The 20,042-nt window shown below is 34.5% G+C and overlaps 1 protein-coding gene across 2 annotated transcripts in view; it reads left to right on the top strand.

Annotated features, from left to right (window-relative positions):
- Window positions 1-20,042, top strand: part of NCALD (neurocalcin delta) — a 382,750-nt gene that overhangs the window by 346,414 nt on the left and 16,294 nt on the right. For both annotated transcript variants that reach the window (XM_023496426.2, XM_023496427.2), the window contains one exon: window positions 18,776-19,172. In XM_023496426.2, the coding sequence (XP_023352194.1) occupies window positions 18,795-19,172 (378 nt within the window). In that variant the 5' untranslated portion in view covers window positions 18,776-18,794. The remainder of the gene's footprint in view (window positions 1-18,775; window positions 19,173-20,042) is intronic.

Here is a 20,042-nt window from a genome sequence, read left to right as displayed (position 1 = left end):
ATAAAATCCAGCCTCAGATACCTAATAGCTGTGTGACCTTGAGCAAGTTAAGTAACTTACATCACATTCATGTATCATAATTTGTTTTTCTTATTCTACTGGAGAAGGAATTAGCACAGTAAGTACTCCAGTATCTTTGCCAAGAAAACTCAATGGATAGCTTTGCTATGCTGTGGTTTATAGGTCACAAAAAGTCAAACACAACTGAACTGTACTTAACTAATGACTGAACAAATTGCATCTAAATGTGAGGAATATTATTGTGCTATAAGAAATTAAGTAATTGATTGCTTTAAAGAGACATGGAAAGACTAGCATGAATTGATACAGAGTGAAGTAAGCAGAATTAGAAGACTTTATACCACATCAGTATTATTGGAGCAGCTAGGTGATACAATGGATAGGGTACTGGCCTGGAATCAGGAAGGCCTAAATTCAAATCTAGCCTCAGGAACTATTTAGCTGTGTTACTCTGGGCAAGTCCCTTAACCCCTATTTACCTCAATTTCCTCATCTGTAAAATGAGTTGGAGAGAGTCACATACAACTGAAATGACTGAATAGCACAATCAATATTATCATATTTCTTATAGACAATTGCTTTCTGAAGGAGTGAATGCCTGAAGGAGTTATTCAAGTAGGCAACACCCAGAGGACGTTGGTCTTTGGAATAAAGCCCTCCCCCTTAATTCTGTTAGTTTATCATTCTTATTCAACTGCAAAAGGGGATTTACAGTAACAAAAGTCTTTATAAAGGTCCTCTCTTGCCCACCTTCTTGATAATTAGCTCTCAGAAGAGTCATTTCTTCTCAAGGCAGAGAGAATTTAGAATTTCCCATCAAACCACTTAGCAAATATTTGTTTTTAATATACTTGTTTATGATTCTGTATGAATCAGATAAATGTGACTGCATAGTAAAAAGGGATAACTGTTAAAAAAAAATAATTGAAGCAATCTTCAAATCTCTGTAGGACTCAAGTCTTTTTGCATTCAGACCAAGACTGTGTTAATGGTATTGTCACATAGACTATTCACTAATTGAATTGAATTGAAGTTCAATTGAAACTATATTTCCAGGTCTTATCCAAATAAATGCACTGGTCCCATCCAAAACTTCTTTAGTTTGGATCAGCTTGCTTTAAGGCCTACTAGGGAGAGCTCTTCCCTTTGAAGTTGGTCCCAGAATGATGGATACATTTTCAAAAGTCTTCAGGCAGAGGAAACTATTCAGTTCATTTCTACAAATTCCTTAAAGACTAGAATGGATTCCTTTTTTTTGAGTCATTTTTCCTCCAATTTCTGGCACATAGTAGATCCTGAGAGAAGGACCTATTAGATTGTGAGCTCCTTGAGGTCAGGAACTCTCTTTTGCTAGTGATTAGCACAGTACCTGGCACATAGTTGGCACCTAATAAATGCTTTTTGGCTGACAATTTAAGAATATTTCAAAGGATCAGACCGTCAATTTTTGAAGTGCATTTTTTATCCATAAAACAAAGAAAATAAAGATAGTAGAATGAAAAATTTTGTTTTAAAGTAAAATTATAATGTTTATTTTTAATTATATTCTAAGTACAATAAGAAATCATTAAAATTATAAACTAATTTTTCATCAATTCAGCACATGCTTTATGATTCTGTATGAATCAGTTAAATGTGACTACAGCACAGAGAGGGAGAACTGTTAAAAAAAATGTATTAAGTTCCAAATCTTCAAATCTCTGTAGGATTCCAGACCTTTGGCATTCAGAGCAAGATCCTGTTAATGATACTATTTCATAAACTACTCAACTAACTGTTGAGTTCCTTATAGTCCTTATCATGTTAAAAAGTACTTGTTGAGTGATCTTCTACTACCAAATAAGTATACATAGACACAAAGGTGTTGAGGCTGGAAAGAATGATACCCTACTTTTACTTAAGTTGTTTATAGACTACTAAAGAGAGGCAACTAGGTAGTGTAGTAGATAAAGCACTGGGCTTGGAATTAGGAAGTCCTGAGTTCAAATTTAGCTTCAGATACTTACTGGCTATGTGATCCTAAGTAAGTCACTTAACCCAGTTTGCCTCAGTTTCTCCCCTGTGAAGTGAGTGGAAAAGATAAACTATTCTAGAATCTTTGCCAAAACAAACAAACAACCAAAAAACCCAACTCAAATTGAATCACAAAGAATAGGATACAACTAAATAAAAAGACTACTCAGGATACTCTGTCATCTTTTGGTCTCCCTTTCAGTCATCATTTCCATTTTTTATACTCAGGTTGCTATTTGACTGGGCTAGAACCCAGATCTGGTTTGTTTTTTGATAGTTTTAAGTCATTCCTGCTAAGTAGTATGATAGATGGAGGTCTGGAGCTAGAATCAAAAAGACATGAGTCTGAGTTCTTCTGAATCAGGTACTTACTAGTTGTGTGGCCTTGGGACAATTCCATATTTTCTTGGTCACCTTCAGTTTCCTTATCTATAAAATGGAAACATTACCTGCAACACATTTCACAGTCATTAACAGATGAGATAATATATGCAGAGCATTTAAAATGTCCTAGTGCTGTATAGATGGAATTTCATTTATATTATATTCCATAATAATAATAACTCACATTTGTGTTGTGCTTTAAGATCAGCAGAGCAATTTTCCTCTATTGACTTTGTGAGGTAGGTAGAATAAATACTATTATGTCCATTTGCAATTGAGCAGCCAAAGACTTGGGGATCTTGGATGAACTTTTAGCATTGTGTAGTTGTGGAACCTGGCCTACAACCCAGTGATGACAATTCTAGTGAAAAATAAGCTCTAGCAAATCCAGTAAAGCTGAGTTTCATCTAAAAGATCAGGGGGATTTGCTCTTGGATATAGATTGAGCCTAGTCTCTAATGACTCTCAGTGGGATTTCTCACAGGCCACTTCTCTCTGAGACTCAGTCGCTTCACCTGTCGAATGAGGGGATTGAATTAGGAGATCTCTGCAGTCCCTTCCAACTTGAACACAGCATGTATGATTCTATGTTCTTGAAACAATATCTACAGCATCTAGTCTCATGAAGGGGCCATTAACACAGAAGTCTTCTAATCATCAACAAAAAGAGATTAGGGAGATAAATGAAATCCTCTTGTTTTTCTATTAGCTATTTTCTTTGCTGTGCAGCAAAATCATCCTGGTCAAATAATGCTGAGTTAAAGGAATGATTGACAGCTTGGGGACAACATTTAACACATGGGAGTGCTGGTTGGAAATACTGTCTGTAAATGCACAAATATCTGATCAACAATTAAGAAGTTACAGGCAAAGGTCACCTGCATCTCTCATTCCCATCTTTTTTTCATACTTTTGTCTCATTCTTTCTCTTACACCATATTACATACATATTTCTATTACACCATACATACACACAAGTAATTTAACTACTTGGTACTCTAAGAAACTGTGTAAAATTCTAAGTTTTAGAGAAGTTGCAAATCTGCATTGGTAAAGGGAGTTTCTCACCTGGGATTTCCATATACTAATCAAATCATACTGTCCCCTAAATAAGTAAATGTGTATATTTTGGGAGTAAAGACCAACCTTTTTTTTTTACTTATAGGTTGCAAAATCAAAATAGTTTGGAGACTCCTGCTCTAGAAGGAACCCTGGAGCCATAGAAAAGACAGAGAATGGGGCTCTACTAGGTCATTACATTGAGTTCAGATTTATTCTCTTCCATAGTTTATACTGTGTTCTATGCTCTGATCTGTGGATGCTGGTCCTTCATTCTCAAAGAGGACCAATGACATCACAAGGATAATAGCTTTTACTAAAGGGTCTCATGAGGAACACAAAAGCATGGTGTTGGCATGTGGTAGTTACTCGATAAATCTTGTCTGCCTTGGAGAATGAATTGATGGATTAATGTCCCCTTAGATGACATATGCTCAAACTGGAATTTCTCAGCAATTTTACCTTCTTTCTCCTTCCTCTCAATCTCACCAAAGGTATAGTTAATATAATATGTATGTTAATTATATTATACTATATTATATATTGTTACATTATATTAGATTATACTATATTATAACCATGCAATATAGTATAATATCATATAATATTCATTATATTTATTCATAGCCAGGTTTTTTTCCTAGCATTAACTGTTGGAAACTCTTGCCATGTCCAAAACAGACATCTGGCTTGCTACATCATTCTGTTCATCTTCATCTGAGATTCATGCTCCCGTAACATACTCTAAAGGACATAATTGTTTTGGAACATTTGATGATACAGACAGCAGGATGTGCAATGAATTCTAAAGAGTTTTGGATGTGTACTTACTGCTATTTCTATACTAGGTTGTTTTCTGAGTATGCGTGTTTTTTTAATCACTGCTAATATTCTGTTTTGATTCACTTTAGAAATATAGTGTTTAGCTTTGTATGTACAAATTTAAAAAACATAGTCATGCCTCTTTTAAAAAATAAATCTTGCTTGAGGGCCTAAAGACTGGCCCTCTTCAGCCTGGAATGCTTGCTTGCTGGCAGAACCGATCTTGACAACATTCCAAAGTCCTTGGAGACCCTACTACTATTCCAATAATTCTGAGCAAATCTAATGGATTTTCCACAGGCTCAGTTACAGAACATATTGATAAGACAGAAAAAAAAAGTCCTTCCAGCTGAGTAATTTTTTCATGCTAAAATGGCCTTTCATCCATTCCCACCCTGTTTTATCAGTAGAAGCACAAATGCAACTACCTATTATAGAGTTCACTATTAGAAACATTACCTCATAAAGAAGAAAAGCTATTTCAAAGAATTTATATTGAAAACTTATAGTAAGCAGGCAGCAAACACTATGAACTGAAATAAAGATATGGTTTGAAAAATCATACAATCCAATTACCAAGTCCATGATTTAAAAGGTCATCTTTGTGTAGCAAAGCCATTCTGTGTCTTAGAGAAGCTCCAGAGAAGTAATATCAATTATATTAAATTACCCCACTTTGAAATCTCTCTGGCCAAATGGGAACATTTTTCTGTTCAAAGTACATAATCATAATACTTATGTTTGCCTTTTCTTTCCTAATTTGTATCTAACTTTTCTCTTTGTGTGTAACTAGAGTTGTTTTATTTTATACTTTGTAATCTATAAACGTGTGTCTTCATAATATACAGGGTGTCTCAAAGTCTCAGTGCAGGTTTGTCTTAATAGATGAAACTTTCATGAAGACTCTTTGAGAACTTTGTATAATATAGACAGATATGCATTTACTTATTAACAATGGACTATGCCTGTTGTCCAAAGAATAGCTTAATTTACCATTTATGTAAAAATTGTAACCAAAAGATGATTTTTTTTGGCAATGAAGATGTATTTATATTGATATTGATATTGCTATAGCCAAAAATTAGAAGCAACTAATGGTACAGTGGAGAGAACTCTGAGCCTGGAATTAGGGAATTCTGAATTCAAATTCAGCCTCAATCACTTACTAGGAAAATCACTTAACCTCAGTTTCCTCATCTGTAAAATGAGGTGGAGAGGGAAATGGCAAATGACTCCATTATTTTTGCCAAGAAAATCCCAAATGGGGTCACAAGGAGTCAGACACAACCGAATAACTGAACAACATTATGCATATAATATATATATATATATATATATCACACACAAATGTATATACATATATACTCATATCTCCCCTATCACAACCCTTTGGGAGAAACATGTTCCAATCAGAAAAATTTGCTAAGACATTTTCAAAATTTTATTTAATCCATTTTGGGGCACACAGAAAAACCTCTATCTAACTTAGAAATTGATGAATTTTAAACTTCCTGTAAATGTTACATACCTAAGACAAGCCAATGCCCAAGTTATCCCAGGTTAACAAGTGATCCTCTTTGCCTGTGTCTTTTTTTTTTTTTTTTTTTTTTTTTTTTTTTTATAAATTTCTTCATTTAAAAACATTCCATGAGATGAAACTTCAAGTGGAATGTTGGGCAGCTGAAGTGCTAATGATCTGTCTAAACCAGTCTGAATGAACTAAAAGATCTCCTTGAACCATTCTCTCTCCAGGCTCATTTGAATCAAAGTTATTACCAAAATCTGTTTGCAGCCAATAGCATTTTGTGAAACTCAATTTAGGAGAATCAGAATCTCACTATCACTTTTATTAGTTCATTACCTCAGATGGTTACTAGATTGTCCAATGTAAGTAGTAGCCTTTGGCCTGCGAAAATCTAACTCTTGACTAGAAGGAAATATTCATAGAGCTTTTAGCATCCTGTGAGTCATCGCAAATATGAGGAGCACTAAACATCTCACTGAAAAAAAGAGAGAAACAAAGAAAACAAAGACAGAGACAAAGAGAGACATATACAGCGATATACATAGAAACAGAGAGAGAAAGGGAGAGACAGAGAAAGAAAAAGAGAGAGAAGGAAGGAAGGGAGGGAGGGAGGGAAGGGAGGGAAGGAAGGGAGGAAAGGGAGGGAGGGAGGAAAGGGAGGGAGGAAGGAAAGGAAGGGAAGAAGAAAAACATTCTAGTGGCTCGCTTCTCAACCTTAAACAGTCATTCTGGGTTGGTATTTTATTTTCTCTTTGTAACTGGAAAGTTGCTAAATACTTTAAATTCTTGATCATTATTGGCATGTTGTAGTTCATCATATTGTTTCTTTTCTTTTCTTCCTTTCTTTTGTATTTGTGGTTAAATTTTGCATTCATATTTGAACAGTAAGCTGATTATATGTGACCCATAATAAAATAGAAGGTCTGCTGCACCTGTCTTGGACTAATCTGCTCTGTAACAAGATGCCATAGCTTTAGTGTAGTTCGCTTCCAGAAACTCCAATGTGAACAAATATTCACTTTGTAAATGAATTCACTCAAATTTCTTTTAAATGATGAGATTTTTAATATGACTAGTTATTTTACATAAACTTTTCAGGAATTTTTTTTCCCACTCTGCTTACAATTTCATTCTTATATAGGAAGTGTTAAAGCACTCCTCCAATGCAGGTTAACACCTGGCCCAAAACTTCTAGTCATTATCCTGCCCCTGGTCACACAGCTAGGATGGACTCCAAGTCATTGAATAATCAATCAATCAACAAACATTTTTAAGTACCTCTTATGTGGCAAGCACTATGCTAGATGTTAGAAATATTAAGAAAAGTTAGAGCCCTCAAGAAGTTTACATTCTGTCAAATGAGACATAGGTATATATTATATACAAAATAAATACAAAGTATTTTTTTCTTTGATAAAATGGGGGTGTATGTGGAAAGAGAAATAGTATTTGGAGAAATCAGTAATGACCTCTTGTAGGAGATGATGGAAAAGGACATGGCAAACCACTTCAATATCTTTACCAAGCAAATCCCAAATGAAGTCAAGAAGAGTCAGACATGACTGAAATGACTACACAATGAATAACAGATGATATGTGAGCTAAGTTTTGAAGGAAACTCACGATTCTTAGAGGTAGAAATTTGGAGAGGCACAGTCTGTGCAAAAGGAAGTAGAATTTTGTAAAGATAGTAAAAACTATTCAGCCATATGTGGAAAAGAGATATATATTCTCAAGAAAAATATAATTCATACTGGAAATGTAGGTATAAAGAGCTTTAAGTGCTATTTGTTACTTCTAGGTAACAGGAGTAAGGTAAACCCACATAACATTAGTGTTATGGGCCAGAACTTGAAACAAGGTCCTAAGTCAGTGGAATTGATAGAGACAATGATTATTTAGCATAGTGCTTAACAGTTCTCTAGTTCAGTACATGTACTTAGTACTCACTATAGTTCTACAAGATTCACACCTTTAAGAGAGCATATATAAGAGAACTAGGAGTCTCAACCAGGATTCAGTTGGGGAGATTCAGAAGCCAAAGAAGGCAGGCAGGAGCAGAAGCTCTTGAAACCAAGGAGAGAGATAGGCCTCCAGAAAAACTACCCGAGCCCCAAGCGAAGGAGACAAGACTTTGAGGGAGACAATAAAGGATTTGAACTTTAATACCCGGCTACATTTGGGGTGATTGCTGAACTGAAATGAAGGCTGCTCCCAGAAGCCCCCCAAGAAACCTGCTCCCAGAGAACATTACATTTTAGAGAAGAATATTACACATTAGTTAATATTACATTAAATGTCATATGTGTATACAAATACATACAAATACATCTATACACCTATACGTATAGATATATAAAATTTTAAGGAAGGCTAGAGGAAATCTTGAGGGAGGGGGTTATTTTTGAGAATACCAGTTCCTGTGGTTCAGAATTCTAAAGAACAACTTACTCTGATTTTTTTAAAGTTTTATACACACACACACATTTATATTTACACAAATATAATTATGTGTCTGGCTCTCTAAGGAAGGGAATGTTTCTGTGTATCTATACATGCATGCCACACACATACTAAAGCATTATATATACTTTTGTGTCTCTGGATATTTCAACAAATGGTCAGATATTTTCAACAATTATACTAAATAATTTAAATAATTAGAACATCTTGCCTAGATGCTCTAGATAGTTTCTGGCTGTCACTGATATCTTATTTACTGTTGCTTAATAGTTAGGCACATTGTCATTATTATAATTGCTCAGGACATCAAGATCCTGTGTGGTTTTCTGAGTGGCACATAATGCCTGAGAGAATTTCTGTGGCACTCATCCTCATTAATATCCCAAGGGAATGGTGTAGATACTTACAACCTCTAATCTACTGAGTATTCTCAAATTCCTTTGGACATTTTTGATGGCTCCAGTGAGGAGGGTATGGTGTTAGAAAAAAGAAGTGATTTATGGTTGTTCTTTCACATATAAGCATGGTTGCCTTGGATTATTGTCAGATGTGACAGAGAGATAAATGTATAATAGCTGCTTTGCCTTGTCATCCCCTTTCCTTATTCCTTTAATTCTGTCTCCACTCCTTTCCTCCAAAAGGTTTCTCCTTTTATCATACCCTTTCTCCTCCTAATTTTCTTGTTACTATAAAAATAATTTCTTGGTACCTTCTTAAAAGTCACCTTTATCTCTAAATGAGAAAGCATAAATGGCGCAATCGATAGAGAACTGTTATTTGAAGTGAGTAGACCTGGGTTCAAATATTTCTTTTTCCACATATTGGCTATATAATTTTGCTGTAAATAACTTAAGCTCTTAATGCCCCTGGACAACTCTTCAAGATTCTAAGTTGCCAAGAGAAGCTGGTGGAGAGTAGTAGACAAATTTTCCCATGAGGAGCTTTTTATGAAAATCAGTGAATCACAGGACTGGTCACAAGCAAAGAAACAAAAAGGTCCAAATATATTCCTTACTCTCTACTTCTCAGAAAGCTATCTCTTATGACAAAGAATAAAAAACAGGGAAAATAACTTTGACCAAAAATAATCTGTATTTTTATGTAATATATATATTATATATATATATGTACATACATATATATATACATCTGTGTATATATCAGCTGAGTTTAAAAGTATATACAATGTTCCACATGCATAGTCCCTCACTTCTATAAAAAAGCAGGAACAAGACACATTTTCTAATCTCTTCTTGGAGACCAAGCATATTTATTTTAACTCTGTAGTTTAAAGTATGTGTGGGGAATTGTTTTTCTTTTTATTTACATTGTTTCAGGTAATTGCATATGCTGTTTTCTTGATTCTCTTTACTTCACTTTTCATCAGTTCATAGAATTCTTCCCATACTCCCCTATATCTTTTGTTAATAGCACAATAATATGCCACCATATTTAATTACTATCAGTTTATTTAGAAATAAATAGTGGATAGAGAACAGATGTAATGCTGGAATGAATAGTGGATAGTGCATAGTGGTGTAATGGATAGACAACAGGGTTTCCTCAGACACATACTGACTGCTCAGTTTGGGACTAGTCACATAACCTTTTAATGGTCTAAGGCTTTAAGCTACATTGGTAGATGAAGCTTCTTCACCTTATGGCAATGAAATAAGATCCTATCCAATTTGTTTAGTAATTCTGATTCTAATTGGCCACCAACAGGCCAATTAGACCAAGCCCCATTTGGTTATTTTTTGGGTCCCATTTGATTCAGATTTAATGTAAATAATAGTTATTTCTGAGTCTTCCCCTACTAGATTCATTCATTCATTTAGATTTTTTTTAAATCTAGGTGAAAGAGGAGATTCTTTATTTCAGTTGCTACTTAGACAGTCAGTAAATGGATGCAGCCTCAGTCAGACCTATTGAAGGCACTTAAAAAACCCAAGGTTTCCCATTTCCTCCACAGCCATCTTCAGTCATCCTGATCTATGTCTTGCCATTGGACCCAGATAGTTCTGCATGGGAAAGTGAGGCAGTTGTAAAGAATTAGAAATAAGTTAAATACCCATGAAGAGGTTGTGGTTGCTATCCACAATCTGTTCATGGGTATTTAACTTATTTCTAATTCTTTACAACTTTAAAATAAATATTGCTATATATAAACTTTCTATCTTTAATTTCCTTGAAATCTGTGCTTAGAAATGTGATCTCTGAGTCAAAAGAGATGTTGGTTATTTTCTTAATATCATTTCAAATTTCCTTTCAGAAGTTTGTCCAATTCACAGCTATATCAACAGATTTTTTTTAAGTAGATTGGTCTTTTTACAACCATTGTAACACAGACCTGTCTCTCTTTTGTCACCTTTGCAAATTTTATGGCTATGAGGTGAAGAATTATTTTGCTTTTTGCAATTCTCTTATTAATGATTTGGAAAACTCTTTCCTGCCAAATCAGAAAGCACTTGTTAAGTATTTACTTCGTGTTCGGTACTAAATTAAGTCCTGGGACTACAAGGAAAAACAAAAGTCTATCCTTTTTCTCAGGAAGGTTCAGCCTATTGGAAGAGACAACAATGAAAACAACTGTATGTAAACGATTTATTTTTAGACTAAATTGGAGATAATAGAGGAAAGGCACCAGCACTAAAGGTGGTCAGGAAAGGCTTGGAGTAGAAAGTGGGATTTTAGCTGAGACTGAAGGAAGCTTGGGAAGCCAGGAGCTCTGCATGAGGAGGGAGAGCAATCCAGGGATAGGGGACAGTCAGTGAAAAAATGCCTAGAGTTAGGAGATAGACTTTCTTTTTTCCCAGAACAGCAAGTGTTACTTGCTCACAGAATGCTTGGAAGGGAGTAAGGCAATGATCATTGAAAGTTTGTAGCTGATAATTGTTATATCCTTTGACCTCATATCTATCAAAGACCATTAATTCCAGCTTCTTTTTATCCACCAGCTTATTCCCTGGTGCCTACAAGAACAGCCAGATTTAGTAAATTTTAAATTTAACATTAGCAAATTTTTGGTAAATTTAGAATAATTTTACATATACATATATACATATGTGTGAATATGTGTGTGGACACATATATGTATATACATATATTTACATATCTTTATTTACAGATATTTACCTATTTATACCTAAAGGCAGCCATCTTTAGGGCTGGAGAGGGGGAAAAGAAGGAAAAAACTTTATTAATATTTATTATGTTATATATTATTACATACATGTTAATTATATATAAAATGTTATATTATAATATTGATTACATATAATTATATTATACAATATTAATAACTTTGTACACTTAAAGGGAATAGTACGTTGTACATAATAAATTTGCTGTTTTGTGTGCAATCATCTTTTTAAAAATTATACTGTCATGCTTATTTTATATCATTAATTTAAAATAAACAAATATAAAAAAAGAAGAAGACATGAATGTGGACTTGAAAAATGGTTGATTTCCCCTATTCTTAAAAAAATTCAGTTGATTCTACTATCCCTTCAAGTTATTGTTTTATTTCTCTTTTACTTTTTACAGCTCCAAATGCCTCTTTAAAAAAAAGTTTCATGTGATTCTTTTCTCTTCTTTCTCACCTGCCTCTCACATTCCCATCTTTTTCCATTCTGAGTTCTTTCCCCACTACCTATTAGGTTATACAAACTCCTTCATTAATCTAAACTTCTCACAGTGTGGGAAAAAAAGTAGGCACTTAATAAATGCTTGTTGACTGAGTCTCTGGGACCATTAGTGACCTCTTCATTGTCAATCCAATGTTTTTTACTTAATCCTCATAGTTTTTCTGCTTATTTTAATCCTGTTAACTACCTCCTTCCTTTTAGATATTTTATTTTCCTTGGCTGCTGGTAAAATTTCCCTGTTGGTAGGGCATTTATCTGTATGGCTAATCTTTGTCTCCTTTTTAGCAACACCTCCATTATTCCCTCTACTGAGTAGGGATTTTCTTTCCACCTAAAACTTCATATCCTCCTAATTTTCCTATTTCTGCTAGAAGCCCCACCATTCTTTCAGTCACTCAGGTTAGTCATCTAGGAGCTATCCTTGACCATTCTTTATTACTCTCTATTCACCCATATTCAATCTGGTGCCAAATCTTATTGATTCTACTTTCAGGGTTATTGTGGTGGCCTCCTTGATTGTTCTCCTTACTTCCAGTATGTATCTTCCTTTTTGAATCTAACCTCTATACAATTACCAAATTGATATTCTTCAAGGAGAAGTCTGATCATGACCAACCATGTCACTCTCCTAGTCAAGAACCTCTGGAGGTTTCCTATTTCTAAGTGGTTCACAATCTGCCTCCAGCCTCCTCTGTCTGGGCACCTTCTAATTATTATTAGAAGGTATTATTAGCATCCATTTTTCAGAGTTGTTGTGATTGATGTAATGTTACATTAATTCATAATAATAACAGTAAGAGTAACAACTAGCATCTGTATAGTGTTTATATAATGTGATATATTAAAATATTTAAGCATAGATTTAACTGGATGGTTTCTGAAGTCCCTACTGACTGGGAAATGCATTGAACTTTCTCTCCACTGACATTTACTGATCAGTTCCTTCTTCTGTATTTGTTACAGGTGACTTTTTTCTGGACTATATCATGGGGTGAAGTTGGATTTTACCATTTCATATCTTATAAAATATGCAAGATCCACTTCTCTCAATTCAGTCCATCGAGGCAATAAACATTTCATATTCCAGTTCTGATGCTTGTGTGATCCTGGGCAAGTTATTGAATACTTGTGGGTTTTCAATTTCTTTAGCTATAAAATGTAGGAGTTTGGACTAGATAACATGTAAAATCTTAAAACAGGAAGATAAACAATTTAAGCAAGATACTATAAGAATTCTTAAGACAGAGAGATTGTTTTGAGCTTCAGGAATTAGAGAAGGCTTTCTTAAGATGGCTATTGCCTGTGGTCTTAAAGGATGGCACTTATAATCAGAAGATCTGTTTTGAATCCCAGTTTTGCCATTTTTAATCATGAGCAAGAGTCTCAACTTCAATGTGCCTCAGTTTCCTCATCTTTAATTAATGTTAATTATTAACATGTAAATATAAAAATGCTTAACATGAAAACAGTAGTAACAAATAATTTTACAAAGCACTTTAAGGTTTGCAAAACTATACAAATGTATATATAGCATATATTGTGTATATATATATATATATATGTGTGTGTGTGTGTGTGTGTATGAGATTAGTGCTATTATTACTCCCATTTTGCAGATGAGGAGACAAGTATAATTTAAATGACTTGCCCAGAATCATACAGATAGTAAATGCCTGAGGCAGGATTTGAACTCAGGTTTTCTTGGTTTTAAGTCAGTACTGTATCCATTATGCTAACTTGCTATCCTCTATAAAAGAAGGAGGTTGAACCAGGTGATTTCTCAGGTCTCTTCTACCTACAGTAGGTCTGTACTTCTATAACATTTGAACTAGGGTTCCCCATTTGTACTCATATGGTTTAATCTTAGCTGTCGTTTAATCATTTTTCAGTCATGTCTAACTCTTCAAGATCCCATTTGGGATTTTCTTGACAAAGACTGCAATGATTTGTCATTTCCATTTCCCACTCATCTTTCAGACAAGGAAACGGAGGCAAATAGGGTTAATGTCATACTTGGGGTTACATAACTCAAGTGTCTACAGCCAGATTTGAACTTAGGAACATGGTTCTTCCTCAAAGTCCGACACTCTATTCACTGTACCACCTAATTGCAAAACCCAAGTCTTGAACTCAAATAGGTAGTTTCTTTCTATGGCTTCTCATCTAAACCTTGAGTTCTTCTGGGATGAGAGCAAAGAAGGAAGGAAGGGAAATACTTTTAAGACATCTTTTGAGTAGAATCCTTTAATGCCTCCATACACTTGTACAAGAGAGGCAGAAATCATATCTCAAAAAAAAAAAAATAGTAGGAAAGAAGAGGGAAGACTAGATTAAATATCCACAGAGATTTTTGTCATATAATCTGATAAAGTCCACATTCTTTGCTTGTTAGAAAAATGTGTGTCATTTTAGCATGAAATAATTCTAGATCTAATCACAAACTTATTTCCCAAGTCATATGTTCCATTCTCATAAGTTTTGTTGCTATAAGAGTCTTTCTTTACTAATGAATTTTTAAATGGTTTTTAAATACTATTTTTAAAGAAATAGTTCTACATAGTTCAGTCAAAGTGAAGGATTTAGTCAAAATGATGGGCAAATTGGAGATCAGTGTGGGCATTGTTCATTAAGGAGAATTACTTTTTAAAAGAGCTAAGTTCAGTTTGGTAGAAATAGTGTTTTGAGTTTCAAAGAAAACCTAATTATATCCTCTTTGAAGGCAGAAGATTTAAATATAAAATGGGTAATTTGCATTTTTTTAAAAAAAAACTATGATACTGATGTACCAATTAAAAAAGGCAGGGAGATTAAGAGAAACTATATTCTGATTTATTTCCCCAAAACAAACTCAAAATTCCTTTAATATTCCACAATTGGTGCTCTATTAATCTGTGAGCTATATCTTATCTAGGATTCAGAGGTGAAGTATGGATTCCCTGTTCTAGTCAACTTAGCACTGAAAGACAGTTTTAAATTCTAAGGAAAACAAATAAAGACATGTTTAGCTTGAAGGTAAACGAGTATTTTTCTAGGTCATAGAATCCCAGCATTGGAAAGGACTAAAGACATGTTTAGCTTGAAGGTAAAAGAGTATTTTTCTAGGTCATAGAATCCCAGCATTGGAAAGGACTTTAGAGACTATCTGTTCCAAATTAGAGCAACAACAAAAGATCCATTTTACAGAATTCGAATAAGTATTCAATCATCCTCTGAAGTGTAAATCTGCACTGAGGGAGATCCCACTCCTTCCTGGAGCAGTCCAATAAAGTCCACTTTTCAGTTCTACTACCCAGAAGTATGCAGGTAGATGGCGCCATAGTGTTTAGGATGCTGGGCAGGGAGTTAGAAGTCACATTTCTAAAGTCAAATCCAGCCTCAGACACTTTTTAGCTGTGTGATTTAGCAAAGGAGACAAACGAAGTAGTCAGAAGAATAAAAGAAATTCAATAAAGAGCAGTAGAGCAAAAATGTAGGGAAGAATGATATGAAGTAAGAGTTTCAAATACTATAGACAATTTAAACAGAATAGAGACTGGAAAAAAAGACAATGGATTTACTAGTTAAGAGACTTTTAATAAGGTCAAGGTGACATGGCAAATGACCAAGGAAAGGATTCTTGGAGAACAAAGTGGAATTTAAGCTAGTCCTTGAAAAAGAGATGGTTTTTTGTTTGTTTGTTTGTTTTGAGTCTATGTCTCTATTTCACCTGGGCTAGAAGTGCAGAGAGTATTCAGTCTCTATCCCAATATGAATCCCTACAGAAACTTTAACTTGGTCTGTTTTTCTGAGTTGGAATAATCTTCCCCCCCCCTCCCCGCCCTTAGGCAGCCTATTGGACTTCAGCTCCTCAGGATTCCTCATATTGGTACCAGCCTTGGTACAGACATCTATTGACTTTAGCTCTACCATAACTCAGAACTTCTAAATTCAGATGATCCACCAACCTTAGTCTTATTAGTACCAAGGATTATAGGTTTGTCCCTCCCACACTGGTTGACAGGAAGGATTTCAAAAGGCAAATATGGGTAATTCCCAGAGGTGGGCATCCCAGACATAGTAGAGATATAAAAACTAAAATGTATGGGACATGTTCATAGAACAGTGATCTAGTTTCACTGGAGCATGGAGTATATGAAGGAGAGTAGTATCAGATAAAGCTGAAAAGGATAGCTAGACCAGAGCTTCTTTTTTAAAAAATCATTTTTCCTCAGTTATTTATTTAAAAAAACTTTAACATTTTTTTTGTTTTGAGTTCCAGATTCTATCCCTCCCTCCCTTTCATCCTCTCTCTATGAAATGAATAGTATATGCAAGAATTTAAACCTTTTCTATATTTTTCATTTTGTGGAAGGAAGGAAGGAAGGAAGGAAGGAATTCTTCAGTCTGAATACAGATTCCATTAGTTCTTTCTCTGAATGTGGACAGCATTTTCTATCATCTGTGTTTTGGAACTGTCTTGGATCATTGTATTGCTGAGAGTAGCTAAATCCTTCACAGTTGTTCATCATACAATAATGCTTTTACTGTGAGTAGTATTCTCCTGGTTCTGCTCCCTTTAATTCTATATCAGGTCATGTAAATCTTTATGGATTTTTCTGAAATCATCCTGCTTGTCATTTCTTATAGCACAATATTATTCCACTACATTCATATACTTACATACATATACATACAACTTTTTTGTCATTCACCAATTGATGGACATACCCTCAATTTTTAAATCTTAGCTACCACAAAAAGGTACTATAAGTATTTTTGTACAAATGTATGAATTTTCCCTTTTTTGTATATTTTTGAGAAACAGACCTCCTACTGGCATTGTTGAATCAAAGGGTATCCACAATTTTAAAGTCCTTTGGGAATAATTCCAAATTGTTCTCCATAATGGTTGAATCAGTTCACAACTCTACCAATAGTTGCATTAAGTGGCCCAGTTTTCTCACATCACTTCCAACATTTATTATTTTCCTTTTTTGTCATGTGTGTGTGGGACATAAAAGGACCCTTACCCAAAATGACTACTCAGAGATCACTCAAAGTAGAAAGCAGAAAGATTGTTTGTTGAATTCTCATGAGGATGAGCAGTCCCACCACTATATAAGGGAAAGAGAAAGCTCAAGTTAAAAGGGCCAAAGAAGTAGTAAAGATACACAGCTTTTATGCAAGAGATTACATCACAAGTAAGAGAGCATTGAGAAGGAGGGGGGGCATCTAATTGATTGTTGCTATCTGGAAAGATTGGAATGGAACGTTTCTGTTTCCCCGAAATTACTTGATTTCTGGGAAACAGAAAATCAGGCCTTCAGGCTTTAGATAATCAAACAGACAGTAGTCAAGCTAATAGACTAAATATCGATCAATGTCAAACACTAATAAATGTCAGCAACTTAGGTTAAATAAATATAGGCCTGCACATATTGTATTTATGCAGGTCATAGGGAGACACAGAAATAATGAAAATAAAATACAGAAAAAGAGTTCACACATTACTGTAAGTTCTTCATCTTATCTCTCCATTCCACACAGTTATATTAACCAATCTGATAAGTATAAAATGGTACTTCAGAGTTGTTTTAAGTGGAATTTCCTTAATTTGTAATGATTCATAGCATTTTTAAAAATATAACTATAGATCGTTTTGATTTCTTTTTCTGAAAACTTTAGAATAGTGTTTCTTAACCTTTTTTTTGTCACGGACATCTTTGACAACCTGAAGAAAGCTATGTGTTTCTCAGTTATATTTTTAAATCCATAAAACAGAAATTCATAGTATTACAAAGGACATTATATTCAAATAAAGATTTTTTTCCTATCCCAACTTGATGAATATCCTGAAATCCCTAGATTATATTGGAGATATATGGACTCCATGTTAGGAAGTCCTGAGCAAGTGCTATATTGTGAAGGGCCCTGTATACCAAACTGGTGTTTGAACTTTATTGACAAAGTGACAGTAATAAGAGGCTATTTTAATTAACAAAACATATTTGCCTTTTTACAAAGTCCAGTCTTTAACATTCAACTTTTTCACTCAGTGACTTCAATTATTTCTCCTGATTTGATTTAGTTAACTGAATTTTAAATGGATATTCTCTGTTTGGCCCTTCCATAGTCTTGCTTATTGCATTCAGATGTTATTTGAATATTACCTTATTTGGAAATATTGTTAAAAAGTAATGAAGGGACAGGTGTTATTTTTTGTCATATTTTTCTCATCCTGGATTAAATATGAGCCGGTTGAGTGTTCTTCATTCTTATAAATTGATAGACCAGGGTTATCTTTTTTAGTGCATTGATAGCTCTTTAGCTTCACACTGTTCCCAAAGAGAATCCCAGAGATAATTCTTGGCAGGTCTTTGGTTAACCTTTTTAGATTAACATAACCTTCTGTTCCTTGAGCAAGACACTCCATTTTCTGACTTCTGGCATTTTCTCTGGCTGTCTCCCATGCTTGGAATGCTCTCTCTCTTCTCAAATCTGCCTCGTTGCTAAAATTTTGCCATCTATAGGAAACCTTTTCTAATATCCCTTAATACTAATTAGTAGTAATACAACAAAAAATACAACAAAATTCATCTTGAAGAACAAAAGGTCAAGAATTTCAAAGGAATTAATGAAAAGAAAAGCAAATAGAGGTGGCCTACCTCCCCTCTATCTCAAATTTAGTTTGCATATGCTATATTCATTGAATTCTGAATTTTTTAAGAGAAAGGACTATTTTTTTTTGCCTTTCTTTGTATCACTAACACCAAGTATAGTCTTGATATAAGCACTTATGTACTTAATGTTAATTGACTAAAACTTAAATGATCTAATTTTTCCCTTTCTCCATTTGCAGCTGAACTTCTGACACCAGGATGGGGAAACAGAACAGCAAACTACGCCCAGAGGTGATGCAGGATTTGCTGGAAAGCACAGACTTTACTGAACATGAGATCCAAGAATGGTATAAAGGCTTCTTGAGAGACTGCCCAAGTGGTCATTTATCCATGGAGGAATTTAAGAAAATATATGGGAACTTTTTTCCTTATGGGGACGCTTCCAAATTTGCAGAACATGTATTCCGCACTTTTGATGCAAATGGTGATGGAACAATAGACTTTAGAGAATTCATTATTGCTCTGAGTGTAACATCAAGAGGGAAACTGGAGCAGAAGCTGAAATGGGCCTTTAGCATGTATGACCTGGACGGGAATGGATACATCAGCAAGGCTGAAATGCTGGAAATTGTTCAGGTAGGTCTTTTTTTTTTAATCTATCTGCCCTCCTGAATTCTTGAACTTACACAACATCAGGAGCACCACAACCTAAATCATGTCCCAGATCAGAGGCAGAATGGAATAATCAAAGAGCAGGATTCAAATCTTGCCACACTTCCTAGCGGTGTGATCCTGTACAAGTCATTTAAACTAAACCTCAAGTTTTCTCATTTATAAAATGAGAAGGTTGGATTCAACAACCTCTGAGATCCCTTCCAGTTTTATAATACTAAAAGAAACAAGAACTATGAAGGTTTTTGAGATTTAAAATGTTTTGAGAAAGATCCTTTTATTTTCAGAAAGCTATGTTTAAGGGATAAGGGAGTATAGTAGCAGAGGAAATAGAGAGATGCTTATTACAAAATGTTTAAGGAAGCCAAATTCTTTCCTAAGTATCTGGGAACTCTAGCAGACACCAGAAGGTGAGGTAATGACATTGTAAAGCATCTCAGTCTAGCAGGAGATCTAGGAACATCACAAAGTTTTAGAGAGGAAAAAGTCTGCAAGAGAGGGAAGGTAATCAACAGTGATAAATATAGCAGAGATGTTAAGAAGGACAGATAAAAGAAAATCAACTCTGGCAATTGAGCAATCAGTCACAACTTTGCAAAGAGCATATTGAGTATTAAGGTCAGAAGTCAGACTGCAAAGGCTCACAATAATGTGAGGAGACTTAAAAGACAACTGAGTCCAAACTGTAGGCAAGAATTCTTTAGAAGATTAAAATCCAGCCTTAGGCACTTAATAGCTATATGACTTACTAGCTGTATGTAAGTCACTTAACCCCAATTGCCTTGCCAAAAAAAAAAATCACTTAGAAGAAATGGGATAGCCTTCGTAGAAAAT

The sequence above is a fragment of the Sarcophilus harrisii genome, chromosome 1 (assembly GCF_902635505.1).
Source record: "Sarcophilus harrisii chromosome 1, mSarHar1.11, whole genome shotgun sequence".
Lineage (NCBI taxonomy): Eukaryota > Metazoa > Chordata > Mammalia > Dasyuromorphia > Dasyuridae > Sarcophilus > Sarcophilus harrisii.
Note: the sequence above shows the minus strand (reverse complement) of the source record. Positions and strands in the feature narration are given on the sequence as shown.